This window comes from Pelodiscus sinensis, chromosome 1 (assembly GCF_049634645.1).
Source record: "Pelodiscus sinensis isolate JC-2024 chromosome 1, ASM4963464v1, whole genome shotgun sequence".
Classification (NCBI taxonomy): Eukaryota; Metazoa; Chordata; order Testudines; family Trionychidae; genus Pelodiscus; species Pelodiscus sinensis.
This window is the reverse complement of record NC_134711.1, coordinates 209,390,735-209,418,187: the sequence shown is the minus strand read 5'-3', so window position 1 is coordinate 209,418,187 and position 27,453 is coordinate 209,390,735. Positions and strand designations below refer to the sequence as shown.

Sequence of the window (27,453 nt, the reverse complement as noted above, 5' to 3'; positions counted from 1 at the left end):
GAGATCCACACCTTTTCCACCAGGCAAGCAAGTCACCATGCAGTTCTTCCTGTCATCGCAAACCGAGCTATCTATGTTTCTAATTATCTAATCCCCCATAAAATAGCATAAGGTGTCACATGGGACATACCACTCCAAATGGTCTTGGACAAGGGTATAAAATGGATCTGTCTACCACTTTTCTCTCGGTTCCTTCTTACCACCCCGGTGAGAGTTGGGGATCCTCATGGTATTTGCTTTAGTTAGTCAGTGTTTCAAAATTTCTATAGTATTCAAATGATAGCTGCTTGATTTGCCTTGATGATAGCCATGTGAGGAAGGGAAATGCCGTATTTGTACTTCCCTTCCCACTAAGACAAAAAACAGGGATTTCTGCCCCCAAGTTAACCTTACGAAAGATGTCCTATGTCAGAACTGAGTCCTGACCTTGAAGTATCAGATTCAGTCCATGAGGAGCATCCCTCCCACTGCCCATGATTCAAAGTGCAAGTCTGATGAGAGAGGTCACTTTCCACCTTCACCATTAGGCTTGAAGTGCTCCAGCTATTCTGTTGCTGACAAGTGCTCTAAGTCTTGGTCTTTTAAAATACCTTTCAGGAGATCTGGTACTGGTTCAAGACATAGCAAATCTAGGTACTCACCAGCTTTTGTATAAGGCAGCACTATTAATTCTACCTGTGCATTCATCCTCACTGGGTCCCTTTTCATTGTTCCGGCTGATCAAGTCTATCTCAGCACCAACAGACAAATATTTACCCTTTCATTGTCTTCTATCTGCTGTCCTTCTTGGCAAGGGATCTTCTGTCTTCCCCAACTAGTTCTGCTTAAAGCAACGTTGGTGTCTTTTGAATCGCTAATACACACAGCATCCATTACGCTGGCTCCAGTTGCTTTGTCTTCATTCCAACCACTTCGACCCTCAGCTTTGTTGGATACCTAGGTGTCTCCATTACACAGACCACCTGAAATCCCATGGGAACCATTCTTCTCTATTCTATAGAAATCTATGGCTGTGTCTACATTGGCAAGATTTTGCACAAAAGCAATTGCTTTTGTGCAAAAACTTTGCTGCCTGTCTACATTGGCCGCGAGTTCTTGCTCAAGAACACTGACATTCTAATGTAAGAAATCAGGGCTTCTTGCGCAAGAACTATGATGCTCTCGTTCAGGAATAAGCCCTCTTGCACAAGTGGTCTTGCACAAGAGGCCAGTATAGACAGGCAGCCAAGACATTTTGCACAAAAGCAGTCTAAACGGAAAAAAGCCCTAATGGCCGCTTGGACGCTCCGTACCTGCAGGCAGCTCCCGGACTTCCTGGTAACCCATGCCCCCTTAAAGGCAGACACAGCCTGCAGAGGCCACGAGGCAGAAGCCCTTCTGCCACCTCTGCCCAGAGCTCTGCCACATGGCTCTACTGCCTTCCCCAGACCACCAGACCACCAGGATGGCCGCTCCGGGAGGGAGGGGGGAAACAACCTACACCCCCAGCGCAGGAGGCCCCAAGGGGCATGAAGCGGTGCGCCCCGTCCTGGCCCTCAGGGGAGATAGAGGCCTTCCTGGACCTGTGGGCCAATGAGGAGGCCCTCCACGACACCCGCTCTCATTGGCACAATGTGGACATTTTCCACCGCATGGCCCAGGTGCTCTCTGACCAGGGTCATACAGCTCGGACCCTCGAGCAGATCCGGGATAAGGTCAAAGAGCTGTGCCTGGGCTATGTCTGCGCCAGCGAAGGCCAGGGGACAGGAGCCGACACCTGCCCCCACTACCAGCAGCTCCACGGCATCCTGGGCCAGGCACCACCCCAGGGATCCTTGGTTCCTGTGGACACCAGCAGGCCTGGGGCCCCTTCCAGGCCCATTGTGTCCGCATGGCAGATGCCATCACGACCCTCACCGTGCACATTGGCCATGCCGTACATTACGGCATGGCATTGCCCCATGCACCCACCATCCCTCCTATAGCAATGTCAGTGCCCCCTCCTCCTCGTGCTCCCGCAATTCCCCCTCCTCCTTCTTCCCCTCCTGCCCACGTCTCCGTGCTGCCTGCCCCAACGTGGCCTGACCCCCAGATCCAGGTCCGCCCCCGCAGATGCAGTTGCAGGGGCGACCACTCCCAGTAGTAGCTCCCCCATCCAAGTTGAGAGCCTCCTCCCCTCTCACAGTTCAGAGTCTCCTCCCACCCTACATCCCCTCCATCCATTGTAAATAAAAAGTTCGAACCGTTGTGTTCCAAAAAAACCTGTGTTGGTTGTTTATTGGGAGGTAAGAGGAGGGGAGGAGGGAAGTGTTGGAAATGGGAGGGAGATGTCAAGGGAGACAGAGGTGTCTACTATGGGGCCTGGGAGAACCGGGTGGTGAGAACCGGCCTGGGAGAACCAGGTGGTGCTTCTCTGGAGCACAGGGGCGAGCCAGGCACGCAGGTCCAGGAACTTCCGCTTTTGCATGCGAAAGTTCCGGAGCCATTGCTGGTCGTTCCATTTCCCCAGGACCAGCCAGTCCCACCAGTCGGTACTGGTGTCCAGTCTCCACAAGGATCTCTCCACGGTGGGGTGGGGATGGCACAGGGATGCCATGGACTCCCTGGTGAGGGAGTCTAGAGCGACCTGTGCCTTGAGGTCCTGAAGCAGCCTGGAGCAGCAGCTGCAGGCACTCCAAAATGGCCGGAAGGGGCCAGAGCAGGCACAAGGCCATCCCTGGCTCCATAGCACAACAAACGAGCTGAGATCAAAAAATCAGCCAAAGGCACCAAAGGCAGAAGGCTGTGGTGTCCAATAGGGCAGAGGGTAACCACAAATAGAACTGCTACGGCTGTCAGCCCCTGCAAGAGGTCCTAAAGCACGCAGCAGGAGAGAAACGGCTATCCGGGGAGATCTCTTTAAGCATGTCTCTCAAAGGAGCTCCAGCCCCCGCCCCTGGAAAGGGCTGGTGCCCTTTTGCCCTCTTCAGAATGGTTCTGGGCTTCTGCTTTTGTGCAAAAGCATCCCGCCAATGTAGACGCTCTTGCTCTTTTGCGCAAAAGCGCATTGTTCTTACAATGAGTCCCGGACCAATATAGACACTCTTGCGCAAATACTGTTGCATTAAAGAGTATTTGCGAAAGATCATGCCCATGTAGACGTAGCCAATGGTTTTTAGTTTTGAAACCCGAAAGGAAGGAATTAGAATCACTTTCAAAGTCTTTTAGATCACTTTATAGCTCTCTTACTAGGGTCAAAGAAACTGAGGACCAAGACTGGTTTCTTTATAAAGATACTCCAGCATGTTGTCCCCTCACTGTGCATGACTTGGACAGTGCAATATCCTCCATGGGCTCACTGGTCTTGGGCTAGTCTGATGGGCTCTGGAATTCCATCACAATCATTGCCGATTTTCCATCCCATATGCCTTTTTGGGTGGTTACACATGAAGCAAGATCAATGAGGAGAAATAATAATAATAAATAAATAAAGTGACCAGTCTTAATGGTCTAGACAAGCCCAAATTACATATCAGATTGATGCAGGTAGAGGTACTGTATATGTTGGTTGGATTATGCTATCTGAGATACTACCTAGTCTTTATAACCGAAAAACCTTTCTTGGAGACTTTTCTAGGTCTTTGTGGTATATATGAGCCAGCTTCATTGCTGTCTTCTCAGTGTAAAAGTCCAGTCTTACAGACCTTTAAATATCACATCTTAAACATTTCTGACCTTGCAGTTATTGATTTTAACGGATTGCTTAGCTCAATCAAAATTAGAGGTTATCAGTTATGGCTTTTTGAGTTCTCCTTCAGAAATGTAAGAGCACTTCAAAGAGAGATATGTGTGGAGAAATGTTTTTAATTCTTTTTACTGTTTTTTTTACTCATTTTTAGCCAAAGAGTTCTTAAGAAGGTCCTTCTTTAATCTCTACATATACTGAATATTTTTTATCTCTGAGTTGAAATTATTTTTATCTAAGTATCAAACGACACAGTGGCTTGTATTGTTGGTAATTAACATGTAAATGCTGAAATGCAGAAGTTCAATGATTTAGATCATGTTTAGGTGGGGCTACAACAAGCATAAACATCCCACCTTTCATAGCATCAGCTTAGTTCACTGGAGCTGAGCTAGTTTTAGCTACTTGATCACTGCCTTTTCCCTTTTCTTCATATCTTTCCCAGCTCACCCAAGCAACTTGTTTCTACTCCAGCTTTTGTCATCAATAATCAGGGAAGACAAGAAATCATGTGTGCGTTGGTTACATATTGGTTTTTATTTTTAGTATTGGGAATATTTCAAGTTAAGTTAATTATTCCTGGAAACTCCTATCCTCCCAGTAATGAAACTCCATACCTAGTTAGTAGACTCACTTTCATACTCTTGGATACTGTCACACCAAGAAAATAACTTTCAAAGATTTTTGATACGATCAAAATTTAACCATGGGGTTGTGTGGATAGGAGTGTGTGGACGTGTGCTTACACACACTTATTTATCAGGCATAATTTTAACATTTCTGGAAATGAGATTGAACCTGCAAAAAGTAACCCTGAGTCTTGCACTCCTGAGAATTTCCAGGAATTAAGTTTTAGTAACTTAGTTGTGTGCGTTTTGAAAATCCAAGAAGCATAGCTTATTGCATATATGCTTCTTTTCATCATCCTAGAACCAGGAAAAGATCTTGTCCATAATATTGTAACTTTCATGAAAGTAGGAATAAGATCCTCCGGAAAAGGGCGCTTTTTCCGGAGGATTGGGGCCAGTGTAGACGCTCTTTTCCGGCTTTTCTAAAAGCCGGAAAAAAGCGGCGGACATTTTTATTTAAATGCCGCGGGGGATGTTTAAATCCCCCGTGGATTTCCCTATTACGATCTCTGAAATTAACATGCCCCTTTCGGAAAAGGGGCCAGTGTAGACGTAGCCATACAGTTGTATTGAGATACTGAACACAATCCTTTTCCTAGCCTTTCAGTTGTCTTGCCACAACCAGGCCCTGAATTTGCTTTAAGTTAGGAGAAGAGGAAGCTGCATAGCAAATTTGTTGGCCCTAGCTCTTGCTGTTTAGGAGTTCTTGTACAAATGGACTCACAGACAGACTCTAAAAAATATATATATATAGAAAGAGAGAGAGAGATTATTTTTGTCCATGTAAATATTTTGGTTATTTATAGACGTAATACATTTATGCTGTATTATTTTTACAGTTCCCAGCAGTCAACCATCCTCAATCTTTGGAAAGAAGATACTTAGGAATTTTAAGTGGTGTTTTGCTTGACCTTATGAAGGTAGGAAAAATTGCAGTATTTGTTTGTATATGTTATATAGGGGTGGTTTGCAGCAACCACTAAATATATTTTCCTAACACATTCACTTTTAAAAAAAAGAATCTTTGATAAACTTAAACAATGTCCATTATTTGCAGCAGATCTTCAATATTTTCCTGAGGTCAGAAAAAAAACCTTTTGCTAGAGCCATGACGTTCTGTTCAGATTTGTCTGAGTTATAATCTGCTGAAAATGTTTATTTTCCTGATCTGTATTACACTGTTGCTGCTTGATTTTGACAACATACCAAAACCAGTGAACATTCTGAGCCTAGGTCCCCATCATCACTGCAGCAATATACACTGCATGGTCAATACTTAGGAGCAGAAACTCAGCCTGACTGGTTTTGGAGCAGCTTTATTGGTAGAGAATGGAGAACAAGCCAGTTTTGCTCCTGTCAGCCACCTTTCTGTCTCAGCATTGTAACTCCCAGAGCACTGCCTGAGAGAGAAGACCTTTCCCTTCTCTACCTGCCACTTGATGGGAGTGAAATGGAAATTCCTGGCACAGAGACAAATACTAATAATTCATCTTGGGAGCCATGATAGAGCATGAGGTCTAAGCTCATATTTGATATAGTGGTCCCAAATCTTATCCATTGAGCAATAATGCTTTTTAAAAATAGCTATTCATGGCTTTATCCTTTTCTGTGGAGAACTATTTAATTTGGACTACTTACGTATACTTCATTGTCTCGGTATCTTGTGCATCACCCTTTCCTGGCTGCTCCAAAGAGGATAACAGTCTTTTCTTTATTGTTAGCTAATGTGATTATCAGAAGTTCAATCCTGGTGAAGGCACAGGATTGAAAAACTGATGTCATTGGAAGAGTGATATTGGTAATAGTTTGTCTTTACCCTTCCTCTTACTTGTAACTAGTTTTTTTTGTATTTTCTTTCCTAGGTTTTCAAGTCATTTGGGTTGCAAACTCAATTACTTGAAAATTAAGAAATGCCAAAATTAAGGTTGTCTGTACAACCTTAATTCTATCTTCATGTATTCATGGGACTTATGGTTTTTAATTACATGCCCTCATATTATATTTTCCACAGAACCTTTGCCTCTTTCAGTTCACGGAATGGGTGGTACGCAGGGGTGGTTCAGGGAATAAGATTGTTGTCTGGGTAAAGAACGAGATTCTGGACTGCAAGAGGAGAAATGATGGTCTTGTGGTTACAGCAGGTGAATACTATACAGGAGAATTCTCTTCTAATCCATACCTCTATGGCCGACCTTCCTAAATGATGCTAGGCAAGTTACTTAAAAGAGAATGTTGACATGTGGCCCTGTTAGTATGTTCCTCAGTTTCTCCAGGCCTAGACATCTAGAACCTGCTTGTCAAAAAGAACTGCTGAGCTTTCTCAACCATAATTAAAGTCAGTTGGAGCTATGGGTTTTCAGCTCCTCTGGAGTAATGGGCTGTAACTGAAGGATTACCCAGAGGGGTGGGACTCCAGTGACCATCAGTTATAAACCTGGCTGCACCAGTGATTTGCTACGTGCCCTCAGGCTCTTTGAATTACTTTCCCCATCTGTAAAATGGGAAGAATAATAGTCTCCTCTCACAGGGAACTTGTAAAGAAAATGCATTAGTATTTGTAAGACAATCAAATACTGTATCGATAAGCAGCATAGAAAAGACCAGAAAAAATAATTCAATCCATTGTATTGTGTGAGTATAGGTAAGTTGTATATACACACATTGTACTCTGAGGATAAAAAAGAAGCTTTATTTCCTGAGCACCATCTATCCAGTGCACCGAGTGAAGCAAGTGTGTAAGGGGGAGGGGAAAAGGAAGCATGTGGCTTTGTAATTAACAGGGTGTTATACGCACACCCAAAGGGGCTGAAATAAGATTGCACAGACATTTGATTCCTAAGTTTTAAGTGGTTAACCAATCAAAGTGAATAACTTACTTTTAATATAGGTTTTATTATGTTCTATTGTGTTTATTTGTTTAGGAACAGGTAGGGGATACAGCAAGAAGAATAATGAATATAATACATTTATCCTCACTGATGATAGTGTGTTGAAATGAGTCAGTAATTACTAAATGTGGACCTGATTGTGCGAAGACTTATGCACATGTTTAGCTTTAATTACCATGAAACTACTCACTGTATGTAATGGAAATACTCAGTGTGTAAAGTTATCTGTTTGCTATCTTGATTCACTATGGTATGTATTTATTCTAAGTATGAAACACAGATAGCCTTAGGATATCTTAAAACTTTTTGAAGATGTATTTTTGTTTAAATTACCAATAACAGTTGGAAGAGAAGGGAGACTATAGATATATTATGCATGTTCAAAGTAAACAAAAAGTCCTATTTTAATTCACACATGAGTATTGTTTGCTTACCATATTATCTTACTGCAACTGTTAGGCTGTGTCTACATTGGCACCCCTTTCCGGAAAAGGGATGCTAATGTAGACTTTGGAATAGGCAAATCCGCGGGGGATTTAAATATCCCCTGCGGCATTTGCATTAACATGGCTGCCGCTTTTTTCCGGCTTGGGGAAAAGCCGAAGAAAAGCGCCAGTCTAGACGTTATTCTCTGGAAAATAAAGCCTTTTCCGGAGGATTTCTTATTCCTACTTGAAATCCTCCGGAAAAGGCTTTGTTTTCCGGAGAATAACATCTAGACTGGCGCCTTTCTCCGGCTTTTCCCCAAGTCGGAAAAAAGCGGCAGCCATGTTAATGCAATTGCCGCGGGGGATATTTAAATCCCCCGCGGATTTGCCTATTCCAAAGTCTACATTAGCATCCCTTTTCCGGAAGGGATGCCAGTGTAGACGTAGCCTTAGTGTATTTCTTACAGTACTTGTACTAATACAAATGTCATAACATGTTGCAAATTAACCACTCTGTTAGATTTTCTAAACATCAAAAAGAGTCTGTCTTCAGTAATAGAACAAATCTCACAAAATTAAAACAGGAATTTCCTTCCGACCACTATAGATAAATTCCTAAAAAATGTTAGTGAAATCTTACACTACACCCTACAAAATCAATGGTAAAACTCCCTACATTTCTTTGAATCTATATTAAGTTTTAATGCATACTTTTAGGACTAGCAAAGATCTTTGAATGAACTTCATACATCAGACCTCTTTTATTAGACATAATTTTTGTGTGTATGTTTATTGCTTCTGAAAGCAGAATCATTCTGTATTCTCACATTTTGGTGGCTTTACCTTGCAATTAGAAACAAAGAACCGAGTTTTATACAAACCTGTGCAGCTCAGAAGTGTTGTGAGTTTAAGACAGTGTACACTGAGCGCTGATTTGCTTGTAAATGTTATATTAATATAACTTTAAATCATGTTAGCTGTTGCGCGTCATAATTGCACAGAAACTATTAAGATGAGAATGTTATTGAGCTACAAGTTTTTGCTGTGACTGGTTTAAATACTAATGCTTGTTTAAAACCCAGACTTTGTTTTCCAAAGAACTTGCTGAAGCTGGATCCAGCAGATAGATACTTGACAGAGCAATGTTTGAACCATCCTTCGTTTCAAACTCAGAGACTCTTGGATCGTTGTGGAAGTTCACCTTCACGATCAGCTAAGAGAAAACCTTACCATGACAGCAATACATTGTCTAACCGGTAAATACAGTGACCAGATACTCATTAGCTTCATTTGTTACGTTTAAATTTCAGGTTTAAATAGTAAATCATCTTCACGAAAAGAACTCAAGTTTTCTGATTATTTTGTCGTGTTGGTATGCATATTGTTTTCTATTTTGTCAGCATAACGTTAGAAATAAGCCACTTTTTCCATGCTAAATGGCCTCTCATTCCTAAACACATTTCTTCCACACTTACTTTTAGTCAGTTAACCTAAAGTAAGTTAAAGACCCTATTACACAACATAAAAATTGTGTATGGTATTTTTTTGTAATTATAATAAAAATATGAGGCTGATACCATTGCCTGTTGTTAAACATGCCCAACACTCCCTGCTGTAAGTCTTTGTTTCTAGTTGCTTATAACTTTGTCAAACTTTAACCATTCAAGCTGCATCTTTCCTTTCTGGCAACCTATGTGTGGCTATTTTTTTTTAATTGCATACCATTTTATATTTCAGACCTTTAGACAGATGGGGCAGGTGGACAAGGGAATGAAGGAGCTACAGTCAAAAGTAGGGTCCTTTGCTCTGAGTGGTACCAGGAGTTTCAGAGGACAGGCATCTCCATAATGGCTCCTCTCCGAAGATATGCAGAGCAGTTACTGATCCTCTATGGATCTTAGACCATCTGTGGTCACAGACCTTTTCTCTTGCACACCTCATATGGTTCACTCAAATTAAGCACCTGTTGTCTTTCCTTTTGAAATCTTGGTCAGCATAGTTCTTCTTTTGTAAAGCCATCTGAGATCTGCAGGTGACAAGCTCTGTTATTCTTTTAGGTTCCTAGAAGATCTCTGCTCCTGTTGTGCACCTTGGGAGGCATGATGTGGGAGGAGTAGATCTAGCCCCTTAAAAAACTTTGCGTCCACTGATAACATTTCCCATGTCAACCTGACTTAAGCTTTCAGGACTCTTATTTCTTATATTTAAAAAAAAGTTTAAAGTTGCTGAGTTTATTATTATAACCCTATGCAAAATACATAACTAGATAACAGAAGTATTACCATTGCAATGGTAAGCATAAAAAGATAGATATTACCAATTACAATTTTTATGCAAAGAATCTTATCACCTTTTCAATCTATCCATTCTTGACAGATGTGACATATTCTAATGTGATACTTCACCTTGCACATTTCAATATCTGTTACCTCTGACATGTAAGAGATGTTTGAGAACTGTTTCACCAGAACTTAGCTAATCATATGTGTGATATTTCTCTCCTGCCCCTACATTTACATATTTTAGTGATATAGATATTGAAAGGATTTCAAAGCTGTTATTGGAATGAATAAGTTAAGTTTAAAAATGTATTGTCATTAACAAATTGTACAAACTAGAAGCAAATATTGCCTATCAGGACAATACATTGTTATTCCTTATCAGCAACTTTTGCTAATTTGTTGAGGAATTCCTGGTGCCTAATTTCCAGTATTTAAATCAGCAGACTTAAATTATCACTCAATTTTGAATTGACTATTCTTTTTTTAAATTAGTGTATTTATTTGAAGTTGAGAATTATTAGTATATTAATATGTATGCTACCATATTAATCCTTCTTCGTATGCTTTTTAATGTAGAAATCAAGCCAGCAAAAGCTCTGTTGTACAGTCACATCACAGATCAAATAGCAAGGACATGCAGACTCTAGGGGCTGGACTGCAAAGAGGAGAAGAGGTTCTTCCAGCAAATGAAAGTTTTATAAATGGAAACCTTCCTGTATCTGCACACAGTCCAATGCATACAAAAAAACCTAGTAACCCAGCTGGATCTGGCAACAAGGATCTAGCCAACAACAACATGCCACATCTTCTCAGTCCAAAGGAATCAAAGGCAAAAACAGAATTTGATTTTAATTTGGACCCAAAAGCGTCTGATGGTCCAGGTACAAAATACCTGAAGTCAAACACCAGATCTCAACAGAACCGGCACTCATTTATGGAAACTTCTCAAAGCAAAACTGGCACGCTGCAGCCAAGTGAGAAACATAGTCGCCACAGTTATATTGATACCATTCCCCAGTCTTCAAAGAGTCCTTCCTATCGGACAAAGTCAAAGAATCATGGGGTTCTGACAGACTCAAAATCTGTGGGGAATCTTTCTGAGGCCAGAGCTCAAATTGCAGAACCAAATAGCAGTAGGTATTTTCCATCAAGCTGCTTGGACTTGAACTCTCCTACCAGTCCTACACCTCCCCGGCACAGTGACAGTAGAACTTTACTCAGTCCTTCAGGGAGAAATAACCGAAGTGATGGTACCCTTGATTCCCGAAGACCATCAACAAGACATTCCAAAACCATGGAAGAGTTGAAGTTGCCAGATCACATGGATACAAGCCATTCACATTCATTATCTGCCCCACATGAATCATTTTCATATGGTCTAGGTTACACAAGTCCCTTTTCCTCACAGCAGCGCCCTCATAGACATTCCATGTATGTGAGCCGAGACAGAGTGAGGTCTAAGGGCTCAGAGGGTGGCTTAAGCGTAGGGCAAGGGATGGCAGCCAGAGCAAACAGCCTGCAACTGTTATCTCCACAGGTGCAGCATAGGTCACTCACACGATCTGTTGGCTCTTCACGGGAAGACTGTACAGAAGATGCTAATAGGGTTAGTTTGAAATGATACTTTTTGAAAAAGGTTTCTTTTTTTTTCCTGTGTGTTTCTTGCATGCATGTAGGCTCAGATGGTCAAACATAGACTCTAGTTTTGTATGCTTTTCTTTTTTTTTAACTTCAAAAGAAGGGACATTGGATTTTTGGAGATACTGAATATGCACCTTTAAAAATAAGAGGGCACTTTTAAAAATTTGGGCCACAATGAAACACAATCAATCCTTTGTAGCAAAATACTAAAAATGTGAGAACAGTCAAATTGTGTAAAATAATGTGATCTGATAAGTGTCATGGAACCAGTGTTTGTTAGTTTATATGATTTTAATAGATTATTTTTACTAGATTATATTTCTTAATTAACTTTCTATATTTGGATTTTGTAGCACACCTTACTGCTATAAATGCTAAACATTTATGAATTGGGATTTTCTGTCACTTAACCTGCAGCATGAGTTTGTTGATACAGTGATCACTGTTACAAATCAGTATTTACTAACAGTTATGACAGCTGAGGATATGTCTTCACTGCAGTCTACACTGAGGATATGTCTTCACTGCAGTTGGAAGATGTCGTCACAGCCAGTGAATACCTATGCTAGCTCTGATCTAAGCTAATTCAAGTAACAGTGGCAGTGAAGCCGCAGCAACACAGATAGCTCTATGAGCTAGTCCTCCTGCATGCATACTTGAGTGGCCTGTGCAGGCTTTCACACTTCCCAATTGCAGGGCAGATATATGCCTAATGTCATAAATAATGGGGGTATATAGAGACTGTAGTGTAGGAATTGTTAATAAAGGCCAACTCTTCAATGGAGACTCCTTATATGTGTCTCAAACGCACCTGTTGTTGAGCTTGATCCAAATTACATAGTCTATGCAGAACCATCTCTTCTCACTCTGCTTTTACACTGCCCCTTTCTAGTTGATGTGAACTCAGGTTGTTTTGTTTATGCACGACACAGATATGGTATTTCTCTATGAAGACTGTAGGCTAACCTCAATTTGTATATTATAGATCTTCTCCAAAGAATGGGCCAAATTGTGTGCTTGCTTGGTTCTTTATTCAGGCCTATTGAATTAAGTGAAATTATACATATAATTATAAGTTGGTACAAAATGTGTCCCAAAATTTTAAAACAAAACAAAAAAAATCCTTGAAACTGTTCTGGGAGGTTTTAGCAAAGTTCAACAGTAATATGGTGCAAAGAGAAGTACTTACAAACAATGAGCATTTCACATAAGTACCTGCAAATATAAGCAGAATGGTGAATTCTAAGGACATTTAAAAAGGGTGTGTAATTTGTTGACAAATTTAAAAGGGTTCCAAAAAGAGCTACAAGAAAAATCCAAGGTCTAGAAAATACACTTTCCGATGAGACACTCAACAAGCTCGATCTGTTTAGCTTATCCAAGACCAAGTTAAGAGTTAACTTGATCATAGTCTGCAGGTACCTACATGAAAAAGAGCTCTCCAGGCTAATAGCAAAAAGACCTAAAGAGATCCAGTTGTGAGGAGGTGAAGCTAGACAAATTCAGACTACAATAGAGGTGCAGACTTTTTGAAATAGTGAAGTAACTAATCTTTGGAACAAAATAACTTAAGGATATGGGGAATTCTCCATATTTGAAGTCTTTTAATCAAGACTGGATATTTTTCTAAAAGATTTGCTGGGATTGTGGGTTTGATCCATAAATTCTTTTAATTATTAGGTGATGTTCTTTGGCTTGTGTTATGCATAATATCAAACCAGATGATCATGGTATTCCCTTCTGAGTTTAAAATATGTGAATATACTAAATAATTGTAATTGAGCTGTCTTAAAGGAAAATTAACATTTTAAATAGTACTGTTGTAGATGCTTTGCAAAATTAGTTTTTCTTTCTCCATGTGTGCTCAATTTCCATCTTGCATGTCATTTAAGCTAGTTGTACTCATAATAATGCAGTCAGTGTAATGGTTACTGAAACAACAATGGTTTCTACCATTCAGTCACAGATAAGGTTTGCCCACCCTCCAAGATTGGCTTGGAGTCTCCCAGAATCAGCATTGATCTGCCAGCAACTATTGAAAGTAATCTGGGGCAATACTTTAAAAAAATGATATTACATCATGTTGGGTGGAAAAAAATCTCCTGGAATAGCTTCAGTCAGAGTTGGCAACCCTAGTGACAGGATATTTCCTGATGCTAGCTTATTTTTATTCTGTGATTTAACAGTACCATTTACAATAAGTCTTAATGTAGTGAATGTTAATTCAATTGTGTGGAGACATTGAATGTAATTATCAAATCATTTTTATCTTTTGAGAACTAGTTGATAAATGTGTATTTTAGTTAGGAAAAATGATGTACCTTCCATCTCTCTTGCAGTGATTCATTTTGGCTTGGTTAGGAATATCTGTCTGACTTGGCAGTTTCTAATTCATTTTGTATGCTTTTATCTCTTAAGACTAACATTTTCCAACTTGAATATTTTAAGTAAGGCTTCTAAATCCATATTTAAGAAAAGTAAAGATATAAAAGTGGTTGCGCACGCTCATAAATCTCTGTGTACTGACAGTATTTAATGGTGCCTATTACCCTTTGAAAATCTGGACATTTTCAGATACATACTTAAATATGGATTTAGAAGCCTAGGTCTGAAGATATTGATCCAAAGTAAGAGTTAAATACCTTTTTATGCTCTCTCTTGCCCCGCCCACTGTACTGAGTTATACAATAGCTAGGGAAAATTAAAGTGAATTTGTAAACTATTATGGCCAGAAAATGTAGTCATAAGGAACAAGATTAGTGAGTGTCAAGAACTTAGTAAATTTGTGAACTTTTTACTTTGTGAATAGCTGCGAGCCAGAGGTGAGGCAGGAGAGGTATTTCTCACACTGCCTGTTCTAGGGCCAGAACCAGCGCACAAAGTATCTCCACAGGGCTCGCAGCTGTTCAAAAATAAACAGGGCCCCACAGCCACGTTTCTGAGCAGCGAGTAGAGGGTGAGGCAGGCAGGAAGCCTGCCTCAGCTCCCTGCTGCCTTCACAGGCTGGATTTGGCAGCTTGGCAAGCTGGATCCAGCCTACAGGCCAGATTTTGCCCAGCAGCTTTTGGATGGTTGTTTAAGTCCACTTCACTGGGAGCATTTGTTCAATATGTTTTATTTGTTTTAAAAGATGAACACGAAAGAGCAAAAGAATAGGAAAAATAAATAACATTATCTGTGTGTCTCACTTGAAATTTAATTGCTGGAAAAATTGCAGATACATCAAACAAGAAGCAGCCTTATCAGGCATGTTAGCACCATATAAACTTTTAGCAGAATCAGGCTGTAGTTCAAGGAATGTTTTAGCTTGCCTTTCTGTTATATCAGAGTTGCAGTGTATACTTATCTGGATTGGCTAAACCAGATTTTTATTAGATTCATTGCACCATAGAAGGAAATAGGCAAGAGAAAAATGAGGTGGGGAAGGAAATTAATAATATAGGAGGGAATCAATAGCAGGAACCTGAAATTCACATCCTAAATATTGCTAAAGATCTCTCTGACCCACCAGTGGTGGGTGTGTCACCAGTTAACTCCCATCATAGGGTCTCTAGAACATGTTTCCAAATTAAGACATAATTGATAGTAAATTTCTGGATCCAAGCATGTGGCTAAAAGGTCCTATTATGGCAATAAGGAGCCAAGGGCCCATCATTACACAGGGTTAATCTCTGTCTCTTTGGCTCCACCCCAAGACTGACTCTGTCCTGTGCTTGGAGAATCAGGCACAGCAGCATAGAGCTTTTTTTCTCCTCACCTCCTGCCCCTCCCCTAATGTCACCAGGAATGGCAGCAGAAGGCCCTTCTTCTGTAAAGAGACAGAGGTGGCAACAGGATCCTCCCAGCTTGGTTGCTGGGCGCATTTGGGTGGATGAGCAGAGCCCTGTAGACTCTTCTCCCCTGATTCTCACACAGTTTTCTACTGAAGTTATCTTGGCAAATCCTCCCATTCTTACTCTCACCACAGCAGCAGGTCTTACAGTTAATGCCTTCATTGAGATCCATTCATCAGCTCATCTCTCTGGGAGCTATTATTTCAGGCTCTCTGAAGATTCAGGGATGCTTCACATCCCTGAATCACATTTTCAAATTTTCTTCACAACCATAACAATCAGAGACTTTAAAAAACAAGAAAACTAAAATTCTGGTGTAATCACGTAACTCCTTAACTGGGGGTCTTACGTGATAGCCTCTAGTGCCTGTGAGTTAATCTGCCCTGGTGACTGACAGCCATTATTGTAAGGCTGATTAACATGTAGCACCACCAGTTGTCATCTGCTCGCTCCTTCCTCTTAACAAGTTACCACATAGCTGCAAGAAAAGCAATGTACAGAATGGGGTGGCATGGCAGCTTTGCTCTATCAAAAATTAATCAACCAGAACACCTATTTGGCGATTGCCTGTTTTCCTCTCCACATTTGTAATCACATCAAAACCTTGAAATTCCCTAAGCATTTCTTCTTGTTTAAACACATCTAGTTTGTGCAAATCTAAACTTTTGATACTTTTCACCTGCTTTGGACAATTTAACCTAGTGTCTAGGATTCTTCACAATGCTTATTCTAAACAGAATGCAGTGATGTTTTATTTGCCGTCTACAATCCACAATGATCAATGAATTAAGAACATAAGAATGGCCATAATGGGTCAGACCAAACGTCCATATAGCTGAGTGTCCTGTCTTCTGATGTGGACAATGCCAGATGCCCCAGAGGGAATGAACAGAACAGGAATCACCAAGCAATCCCTCTCCCGTCACCCATTCTCAGCCTCTGACAGAGGCTAGTGACACCATTCCTGCCAATCCTTACTAATAGCCATTGATGGACCTAGCCACCGTGAATTTATCTCGTTCTTCCTTGAACTTTGTAAAAAGTCCTCGTCTTCACAACTTCCTCTGGCAAGGAGTTCCACAGGCTGACCACGTGCTGTGTGAAGAAAAACTTCCTTTTGTTTGTGTTAAACCTTCTACCTACTAATTTAATTTGGTGACTCCCTAGTTCTTAGGGTATGGGAACAAGTAAATAACTTTTCCTTATTCACTTTTTCCCCACCAGTCTTGATTTTATAGACCTCTATCGTAGCCTCCCGTAGTCTCCTCTTTTCTAAGCTGAAAAGTCCCAGTATGTTTAATCTCTCTTCATATGGGACCCATTCCAAACCCCAAATCATTTTTGTTGCCATTTTCTGAACCTTTTTCAATGCCAGTATCTCATTTTTGAGATGAGGTGACCCTATCTGTATGCAGATGTATGCAGATTGAACGCTTACCATAAGAAACTAACCCATCTCTAGTCAGAAATGCCTTTTGGTGCTTTTGTGGTTAATTACAGCACTGGACTAGACTTGACAAAACCAAATTCAGTTCCTGACTCCATCAAGGATTTCTTGTGTGATCATGGGCAAGTCACTTAAAATCTCTTGCTCCATTCTAGAAAGCTCTTCAAGCTCTTGATTAAGTCCCAATGAAATCAGAGTACATGCATAAGGATTTTTCTAAATAGACCTGGGCTTAAGCACATGCTTAAAATGCTTTCCTGAATCAGGATCTCCTTATCTCACTTCTCTGTCCATAGAAAAGGAATAACAATGCTTTCGTTCTTCCAATCTTTATTATGTTTATTTCGATTATAAGTTCTTTGAGGCAGGGACTGATGCTTACTATTTTTATGTATAGTGCCTAGCACAATGGAGCCTCTAGGCACTACCATAATATACATAAGTCTTAATGAAATAATATTGCACACATCATAAATCACATGCTTTTCCTATTTGCTTTTTTAAATTTGCTATCAGCAGAGTGATCAGATCCCACCAGAGATGAATCTAACAAGACCTGCAGTTAAAGATTCTTCCAGAGATGTTACAACTTCATTTCATTCACATCAGAAGTCTGAGGTCTGAGTCACTTTCAAATCCATAATATTACACCTTGGGGGCAAATGTTTTTTTGATGCTATCTTTTGTCTTTCTGTAAACAAAATCCAATAGTTACTGTTGTTCAGTGTAGGGCTTCATTATAGCAACGTTTCATAAAACAGAAGGAACACTGGCTGGAAGAACGGTACAAGTGTCATCCTTTGTTTTTAACAGGTGTTTGTGTTCTTTGGCTTAGGGTGGAACGTATCATGATCCGCATCCAGAGGATGGAGCATCTAGTAAAGAAAATAGACTTCTGTATAATGACCCTGTTCCAAGAAGAGTTGGCAGCTTTTACAGAGGTAATTTAGCAATCTGCTGAAGTAACCAAAGTTTTAACATACAGTGGAATCATATCACAAAGAAGGATATTCTGAGCTATGCAAGAACATGTGGAAAAAGTGGCTGGGAAAAAATATGCCAAGCATAAAGTCTTTCTGGTTTATCTCTTTTACAATGGTGCATTCTGGCAAATACTAACTTTTGCTGATTGACAAAGCATACGTAGTTCAATATTGTACAGAACACAAGACAATTTGATTACATAGGTATGGGGGGGGTGCGGGAAATAAATTCAATGAATAAAAGGTGTTATCAGGGTTTATATATCAATCTAATCATCCATCTGATCATATTTAGCAATATAAAGCACATAAAGACATATTGAATGAACTATCTTTGTGTATCTTTCCAAGTCTGCACCATGCACATGTTCTCTTGTCCATTTTTAAAAATTCACTAAAGGATAAAATAAAGCACATTTATATATATAGGTCTCCAGTAGCCATCTAGAGACCTGTTTTAAGGTCATTGGAGCCATTCTGATGGGGTCTGATTATTTGTATTTCTTGCAGTTCCATCTCCACGTCCAGAGGGTACGTTCCTTGAAAACAGTGTGTCAAATAGAGTCAGTGCATTACCAGCAGACAGCAGCACCGTGACAAACCACTCAAAAAGGCAAACTACCTTTGATCCATGGTGAGTTGTTGTTTACACATACACAAGGCAATTTGGAAAGAGAGACTGCTAAAGAGACACTTTAATTGGACTTGTTTTAAAAGAAGTAATTAATGTAATCACCTTGCTGTCTGTAGCTGTTGTGGCAAGGCTGCCTCTTACCCAGGCCACTGCTCAGGCAGGCCTCTCGCCCTCTTCTTCAGGAATTGGAGCTTGCAGCTGGTTTCTGCAGTAGGGAGCCCAGCCACTTCTCCTGGGACTCCCTCCCCTGCTATTTCTGTCCTAGAGCTGTTCTCATTTACTGACAAATTCTGGTTCTCTGGCTAGGGTTGTCAGATGTCCGATATTGAACTGGACAGTTTGGTATTTTTGCCTCTTGTCCGGTAAAAAAAAAATTCAGAAAATACCAGACACCTAAAATTTCTGGTACTTTCTGATTTTTTTTCTTTTTCCTGGCCAGGAGGCGAAAATCCCAGACTGTCCGGCTCAATACAGAGGCAGCCTGGCAACTCTAGTGCTTACCAGGTACCGCAGGAGAGCTGTCCAGCCCGGCGCAGGGAGGCAAGATGGGAGGTGGCTGCTGGCTGCCTGTTGGGGCCAGAAAGCCTCACCATGCCTTTCTTAAAGGGGCCATGCTGTTTTTGGTTTTGTTTGTTGGTTTTTTGCTTAACTCTCAGGATCCTTTTTTTGTTTTGTTTTGTTTTGTTTTGTTCAGTATTTTTTCTGAAACCATCTGGCAACCCTATCTCTGGCTCTCCTCTACCTCTCCTTCTGTCCTCTCACTTCCCCCCCCCACACACACACACATACCCCTTTCAATTGTGGTGGCTTTTAAAGTCCTCCAGCAAGCCAGCAGTGGAGTCAGCTCACCCCAGTCTGCCTGAACCAGCTCCCTACAAGCTGCTTCTTCTAATTGTCCTGCTGCCCTCTGCTTCTACTTAGCAGGTCTTTCACACATTTTGGGCTGCCTTTCTCCCACTCTGCAGCAGCCTCTGGCCTGATCCTACCACACTGTGTTTGGCTTGCAGACATCCGTATTTGTTCGCTTTGCCCATGCTGAAATAACACCTTGCCCTTTTTGGATCCTGGAGAAGGATCTCATGAAGTTATTTCAGCAAACACACTTTTTTTTTAAAATATAAATGTGATCTACTGTTTGTGTATTTTTCTCTGATTTTTTCATTACTCAACATATGTCATCTGTGATCAAAGATAAGAGGAAGTATATATGTAGCGTGGCATGCCAGGCATATTGCACCAATAGCTTGACAGCCCTATAATAAAGGGAAAAAAATATAATTTGGTCTTTGACCATTATTTAGCCCTTAAAATCTTGTCATTCTACTGCATTGTGCAAATACAATAATTTACATCAAATAAAAATATTCTTCTTAGAAAAGAGTTATCTATACACGATTTAAGAAGATGTTGGTTCTCACTAGTGAACTTTCTTTCAAACTCCATTTAATCTTTTGCAAGATTTTAATAAGAGCTTTAATTTGACTAACTATGTAGTGGGTACAGAGGAAAATGTAGTATCATATAGAATGGATGAACTCTAAAGTAGTAGCACATGATTCTGTGAGAAGTCCTACCAATGGTTTAATGATACTGCAAAATTGTTCTCTGTTGTAAGTACAACTTAATCACATTCTTCACTGATATAGAGCCTGTGTTTCTCTATTTAATATCTTTTTGTGGGGAAAATTGTATAATTGCATGTAAAAATATTAATAATTCTATTTGAATGGAACATGACTGATTACATCAGGTGATGATGAACTAAATGCTGAAAGTTCTAATGGCTTACCTAACTGGTATGTGAAGATTCATCTCAAGTTAAGAATGTGTAATCCATCTGAAATTCTTACTACTCTAAGATATTGCTTCATCTTACTACTTTTTGCTACCTCTTTCTAATGTGTGATGCTGAAATGCCACAGATGTTCCCTTGCCCGTGTATGCGTTTATCCAGTTAGCTTCACTGCCCTTCTTCTTTAAAATAAAAAAAAATTATTTCTGAACTTGTCTATTGTCATTAGTATTTCATCTTAAATTACTTGAATTATCACTGCACTTAGGCAGCCTGACTTAAACAAAAGCATGTTTTTCATCCTGTAGGAACTTTTCTATATATCAGTCACCTTATATTCCGCTAAATCCTTGTGTTTTTCTCCATTTATGAGAGTAGATATTTTGCCCTCTTTCACTTAATTCTAATGGAATTAACACAAATGACAGAAATAGACTGGTGTTTAGCAGATGTATATCTGCCTGCACAGCGAGATCACCTGCATAGCTTTTTCAGTGTATCCCTTGACTTCAGTTATCCCTACTGCTATTACAGCTCTCTTCACTGCAGGCTATAAATTGTGTTGCATTACCCAACAGGTTATTGGAAGTCTTAGAAATGGCTACACATTAAACATTTGGTGACTTTGGGGGAACTTCAATTAGTGAGATCCCTTTTGTTGGTGTGTTTTTCTGTGCCCTTATACAAGTGGCTGGTCACATCCTCTTTATTGCTTGCTGCCTTTTTGCAAAAACAAAAACATACTTTTCTTATGGTAGCATCAAAAAATTCACAAATGTAGGCTGAAGTCTTACCCGTCTGACAACTGCAGAGTGCCAAAGATTTGTAGACATTTACCAGGAGTTTTTAACATCAGAGTTCCTTGATGCTCCAAGAATTTGAGTAGAATTTTACAAGGACCTGCAGTTTTGTAATTTTCAGTAGAGCTACACCCATTTACTTGACCTGAAGATGTGGCTCTTCGTCAGCTCTGCATAGCTTGATTTTGTTCACATCTCCTGATAATATATATATTTCCCTACTGTATTTCCCTTTTTTTCTTTTCATCTTTTCCCCAGTGTCTGAGTCCTGAGTCCTCACTTCTCATCCTAATTATCAGTACTTCATTTTTCATCTTCCTCAGTCATTCATGGTTTTGTTAGTTAAACTTTTCTTGTGTTATCAATCCACAGTCCACAATTAACATCTTTAAATACTGGTAAATACTGACCTTTGAGCTCTAATCTTTTGAAATGTTGTCATGCCCTCTTATACTGCCAATTATAGTCGGTGGGATAAAAGAAAGCCAGAAGTGTACCTGGGGAGTGCATTTCCAAATGCTGTAGGCTCTTGGATTCTGTCTTGGAACTAAAGCTAGTAAAGTATTCACAATGCCTAGTTGGGGAATTCTGGTCCAGCCACTTTTAAAAGTTCAATGGTTAATTTTACAAAGTGATGTAATTTTTAAATTTTGTAATAAAACTATAGACCTGCCCGCTCTATTTGCTACCTCAGCTCCCCTCTCTGTGGCTGCTTTTGCTTTACTGAGAGAACCTGTTGATGCTGATGACATCATGACGTCATTCTGTCGCCTATCCGGAATATTGTCATCCGTCAGGAAAAACTTCTTTATATATATAGAGAGATGATTTACTTATTGTAGACAAGCACCATCTGGTTGTGTTTCATGTATTTCTTACAGTGACACCTGGTGGTGACACTATAGATAAGACTATGTATTTGAGTTTTTAGCCTTATGTGCAAAATCTTTGCCTTAGATCTTGGAGGACAAGGTCATTAATTTAAATTTTTAAGGAGTAAACATAAAACCCTGTTCTTAAGAGAACTGATATTTAAAATAGATTACTAGTTTCAGACATCTTGCCTTCATTTACAGTAAATCATTAACTATTGGGGGTTTATTTTTTTTATATATAAGTTAACCTAAAAGTCAGTATTTAACTTCAAGAATTAATTACTGGCCATTTGTGGTGGGCACTATTCAAAGAAACCTGCATAAAGATTTTAAAAATCTCTTTGATTAGGACAAAATCTAACACTCAGAGTTGTGACACATAGTGGGTATGTCTGCACTTGAGTGCATCTCAGAGCTCAGGTTTTCAAACTCTGGCTCGTGGGGCTTATACTGTGGTCCTTATAACAGCTGTGTAGAGCTTTGGGCTGGGGCTCAAGCTTTGAAACCCGAGGAGGAGAGTGGGTTTCAGAGCTTGAACTTCAGCCCAAACCACAGTATCTAAACTGCTGTGTTTAATACCATAGTACAAGCCCCATGAACTGAAATCTGTAGACCCATGCTCTAAGGTCATGCCAGAGATCAATGTTCTGACACTTGATTTAGTAGATCTAGTATAGACCTGTAAATCAAACACTGATGGGAGTGTTCGCTCTCATCGGCCTCCCTCAGTGGGGACAGTGCCACGCTTGACTTAAGGTAAGCTGACTAACACGTAGCTGGAGTTGCATACCTTAAACTGAGCTTCTAAGTCTAGTGTAGACCTGTCCTGAGACTCACTGGTGTGGGTTCTAAAATGCAGGGTAGATGTACCATCTGTTTGGAGACATACTATGCACATAGCAGTGCTTCTAGAGCTGAGAGATACTGCTGAGCACATCAGCTCGGACTCCAGCTTACGGTGAAAGCTAAGTGCTGGCCTGTTTGTACATGCACGTTCACTCCACCACTTCCACTCCAGCTGACTGCACCTGCACATAACAGGTGTCCTTACCTGTGAACAGCAGAGTTTGACTCTACTATTTACTCAGTTTTAAATTTTTGTCTCCACAGCCATCTCTTCTGTAAAGCCAAAACACAAAAGATGACCAGTATTGCCAACTCTGAGCACTCAAAAAATCATGAGACTGTCTTAAAATTAATGAGATGTGGGTTTTTTTAATTGGGTTGTTTGTATTTGCCTTCTGAGCTGTTAGGATGCACGCAGGTTGCATTGACAAGTTTTTCACTGCAACCCTAAGAGCTAGAAAATTACTCTAAAAAAAATAAAAGCTGTGATTCTCATGTAACTGTTTATCTTGAGGAGTTGGGGTTCTAAGGAAAAACACCAAAAACCACAGGAGTTGTCATAAATTTGGAAGAGTTGGTAACACTGATATTATACATCCAATTTTTAGCAGGATAAACCTGTTTTTTCTTATTTTGACTAGTATCTCAGTACATTCTTGAGAAGTCCTGCCATTCATGTCATCAATTAAAACCTGTTCTGTTTTTTCAATTAGTACACATTTTTTGTTTTGAGACCTTTTTGATCTAATTCTATACGTTTGTACCTCCTTATTTCACACTCATCATATAATGAGCATGTAGTCAAGGCCAAAACTTGTGTCAGACGACAGCATATGCAATATAAATCTGAAGAGCTGAGCATCAGTCTAATCTGTTCAAAGCCACTTCATTGGCTCCTTAAGCAAGCAGGTGTTGGAGAGTGAGAGTGATACATACCGGTCCACTTTTCTCCTCTTTTGTAAAGGAGAGGGATGTGAAGAATAGAGCTCTGTCTGCCTCCACTCATACAGACATTTTCTGATGCAGATGCAGTCAATCAAGGAAAGGAGCCAGAACATTGAGCATCTGAATATTTCATTACCCTGAAAAATGGTGCAGAAAGTGTCTGTTTTTGATATTGAAGATGCAATCACCTTAAATACACAGTGACTCTTCTTTACATGGGGCAGGGTAAAGGCAGAAAAGCCATGCCAGGAAATTCTGCATTACCCATTGTATAGTACTAAACTCTGAGGCAACACAGAGGGGTTTGTATATGGGCCAGGGGAGCAGTATACACATGGTGTCTGGGTTAGCAATTTACATTGGGTAAGTTTTGTTAATTGTTTTAACTTACGTGTTTTGAGGAATAACAGCAAACTGCCCTATTTCTTTCTCACTCCAGTTCCCTAATAGTACTAGATGTACACTGGATATTACATGGACGAAGCAGATTTCTCAGCCCCACGACTCGGTGCACAGATGGTTGGGTTAGGCTCTGTACTTTTAGGATTTAGTCCTTACAGGTTAGGGACGATAGAATAATCTCAAACCACATACTTTTATGTCTAACAGTGTGTGTGTTCTGTCAGTACAGTCAGCTTTGTGAATGGAAGGCATCTGGAAAGCTGTCAGCAGTTTACTCTTGGATTTCCTGCGTGCTGCAATAAATAATTAGAAGACAGCCTTTTTGCAGCTTTGCAGTATTCCAAATGGAAAAGGCTGAATGGAATTGGGAATCACTAGTAATTTGATGTCTTTTAAATTTGTATAAGAATCTACTCCTTAAATAAGATACTAATGACTTTTCATGGAAGCTAATTATAGCTTTGTAATTTTCTAGTGAAAAGCATATTGCTGAAGTGTAAAAGTAGCATTCTGGGGAGGCGGGGGGGAGTGTTAGTGTAGACGTATGTTCCAGAAACATAAATTATGCAAATCTCCACTTCCTCCTACAGATCACAAACCCACTCCACCTCCTAAAAAAAATCATATTCCGAAAATGCAATTTGCAACAGCCTTTAAACATTTCATACATTTGTGTTAGGATTCCCATCTGACTTTTATGTGTTAAATTCATGTACTAAATTTACAGCATCCAGAAATTTGAACTTAACTTCAGTTATAATGAACCCACTTGAATATAGCCTATCATTTTCTTCTATATGATGATTACAATTTTTAGTTTTCCTTATATTTCCAATCTGATGCTGATCTACTCTGAATCAGAGTTTCTGGCAGCCTACTGAAAACTAAAGATAAATTAAGGAAATTTAAAATTCAGTCTTTACAATTACTCAAATTTTCTGTGGCTGTCTTCACTTGCCAGCACTGTCTCATGATCTAGAAAGACACACATCCATAAGATAGGTTTAAGAGGAGTTATTAAGTGAACAATAACAGATCTGAATGATAAATTGTAGCCATGTCAGCAAAGCTCAAGAATTTTTGTAGACAATCTTTTATTTCAATCTCATGATCTTTACAGCTCTTCTGGCCTTCAAACAAGTGATAGATGAATTAGAACTGATTTTATCTGATATAATTGTTTGTACATTTGCTCAGATACTATATTTTTAATAATATTTTCTGTCATATGCTTTTTCACTTGGCTATAAAATCCCAACTAAAAAACAAAAATCTGACAAACTTGCAAGATAATCTTTTCCCAAAGTATCTCACTGAATGTTTTTGATTAATCATTTTAACCTAACAATGTGTCCTTTGGTTTCCATTTAATTAAGAATATTTTATCTATTCGATTTATATTAATCTTTGTGCCATAAATTAATAATATATTTGGAATATATTTTTGGCTTTTTAAAAATCTGAATTCTTTAGCGTGAAATCCAAAAATATCATATAATGACACATCAGCCAAAAAATTTTCTCTATTACAATATATTTTCTATATGTTTAGGAAAAGTCCTGAAAACGTTAACAGTCAGTCAGAGCAGCTCAAGGAAAAAGAAAAACAAGGATTTTTTAGGGCAATTAAAAAGAAGAAGAAGAAATCTCAAACTGTAAGTACACCTAATAGTGTCTAAAATAGTGTATATTTTCCATTGTTTTGAAGCTCCTACCATAAAATGGGCTAGTCCAATGCTGTACTGTTATATTATGTGTGAACATACATGTGTACCTCTATTGGCTTTTAAACTTGTAGAAGTACCTACTTACCTATTCAAATGTTTACTCACTAAGGAGCTATACTTTCTCTACTTACTTAAATACACCCAGGACCCCTGGAATTCTTTTATACTTGAGGTAGGGTTGCCAGGCATCTGGTTTGTGACTGAAACACCCGATTGATAAGGAACCCTAGCATCTCTGGTGAGTACCGCTGATGGGACTGCTAAAAGTCCTATTGGTGGTGTTGTGGGGCTATGGTAGGCTCCCTGCTTGCCCTGGCTCCATGTGGCTCCCAGAAGTAACCAGCATGTCCCTCCAGGTGCTCTGCATAGAGGCGTGTATGGGGGCTCTGAGTGTCTGGTTCTCCCTTACCCCTGCCACCCGAGCATTGGCTCTGCAGCTCCCACTGGCTGGGAATCACTCTGCTGCTGTTTGGCAAACTAATAGGCAGCATCAGAAATGCTGGAAGATTCTGCCTTCAGACTTAGGCAGAAAAGATTGACTTATGCTCATATCCTAAAGTTTTCTTCATATCTACGTGGACTGTAAACATGTAGGCTTGCTCACTCATAAAAGCAAGTTTTAGTACTCACCAATGGTGAGTTTATTTATTTATTTATTTGTTTTGCTGCAGAATTTAAGATCCCTGAATTACTGATTGTCACAGACTCACCATCTAGCTGCGAAGCCATGTTAAAATAATGATCTGATACTGTTTACTTCCTGTACAATAAGATCTGAATCAAAAGCCCATTGGAAAGACTCATATTCATGTAAATTAACTTAGGATCAGGGTCTAAAAGTGGGTAAATGTTAAAAATTAAGTTAGTATGTTTCATGAAAAGGAACCTACCCTACTGAGAGGCAACATGTGAACAGGAGAAGTTCAGTAATATAGAGTGATTGAATTTTTGTGTGCAAGCAAAAGCTTACAATGACTTTAAATATGAAAGAAATTGACAAAAGAAAAACTTTAATTTGGCTAAGTTTTAAAATGGAAAAGTCAAGGATGATTGATTGGGCTAAGAATATTTACTATAGGTTGAACCTCTCTAGTCTGGCACCTGGGACTTCACTGGTGCTGAACCAGAGAATTTGCCAAACCATGGGAGGTCAGTATTGTCTAGCAGCATTATCAACACGTCCACTGCTTACTGAGCTCTATTCCTAAGACATTTAGGAATAAAGAAAAGCTAAATAACAGCACAGAACACCGAGAACCATGATTGGTGGGTGTAAGCAAATTTTATGGGACCATGGGAAAGTCGGCCACACCCATGGGGTAAGTGGATAGTCAGCTAACTACAAGTCATGCCAGACTAGTGAATTTCAACTCGTAGAAAAGAAAGACTATGAAAAATAGCACATTTATTGCACTAGTACATAAAAAAACAAGGACAAAAGAATGTTACTCATAATAACTATACTTGGCTTTCACGGAATTGGTGTTTGGAGAGTGAATTGTTTGGAGTGTTCGTAAACTTTGTATTAAATTAATAGGGTTAGCTTTTAATCTCAGATGCATGGCGTGAATGTTCACTTACCTAAGGGCGAGGAGTCC

The 27,453-nt window shown here is 39.7% G+C and overlaps 1 protein-coding gene across 7 annotated transcripts in view; it reads left to right on the top strand.

Annotated features, from left to right (window-relative positions):
- CDKL5 (cyclin dependent kinase like 5) overlaps positions 1-27,453 on the top strand; it is a 161,354-nt gene that overhangs the window by 124,351 nt on the left and 9,550 nt on the right. For 5 of the 7 annotated variants that reach the window (XM_075913867.1, XM_075913860.1, XM_075913823.1 and 2 more), the window contains 7 exons: positions 5,172-5,252; positions 8,747-8,904; positions 10,507-11,536; positions 17,368-17,469; positions 17,687-17,792; positions 18,345-18,468; positions 25,681-25,783. In XM_075913867.1, coding sequence (XP_075769982.1) covers positions 5,172-5,252; positions 8,747-8,904; positions 10,507-11,536; positions 17,368-17,469; positions 17,687-17,792; positions 18,345-18,468; positions 25,681-25,783 — 1,704 coding nt within the window. The remainder of the gene's footprint in view (positions 1-5,171; positions 5,253-8,746; positions 8,905-10,506; positions 11,537-17,367; positions 17,470-17,686; positions 17,793-18,344; positions 18,469-25,680; positions 25,784-27,453) is intronic. The other 2 variants (XM_075913845.1, XM_075913853.1) reach the window with 2 other exon arrangements.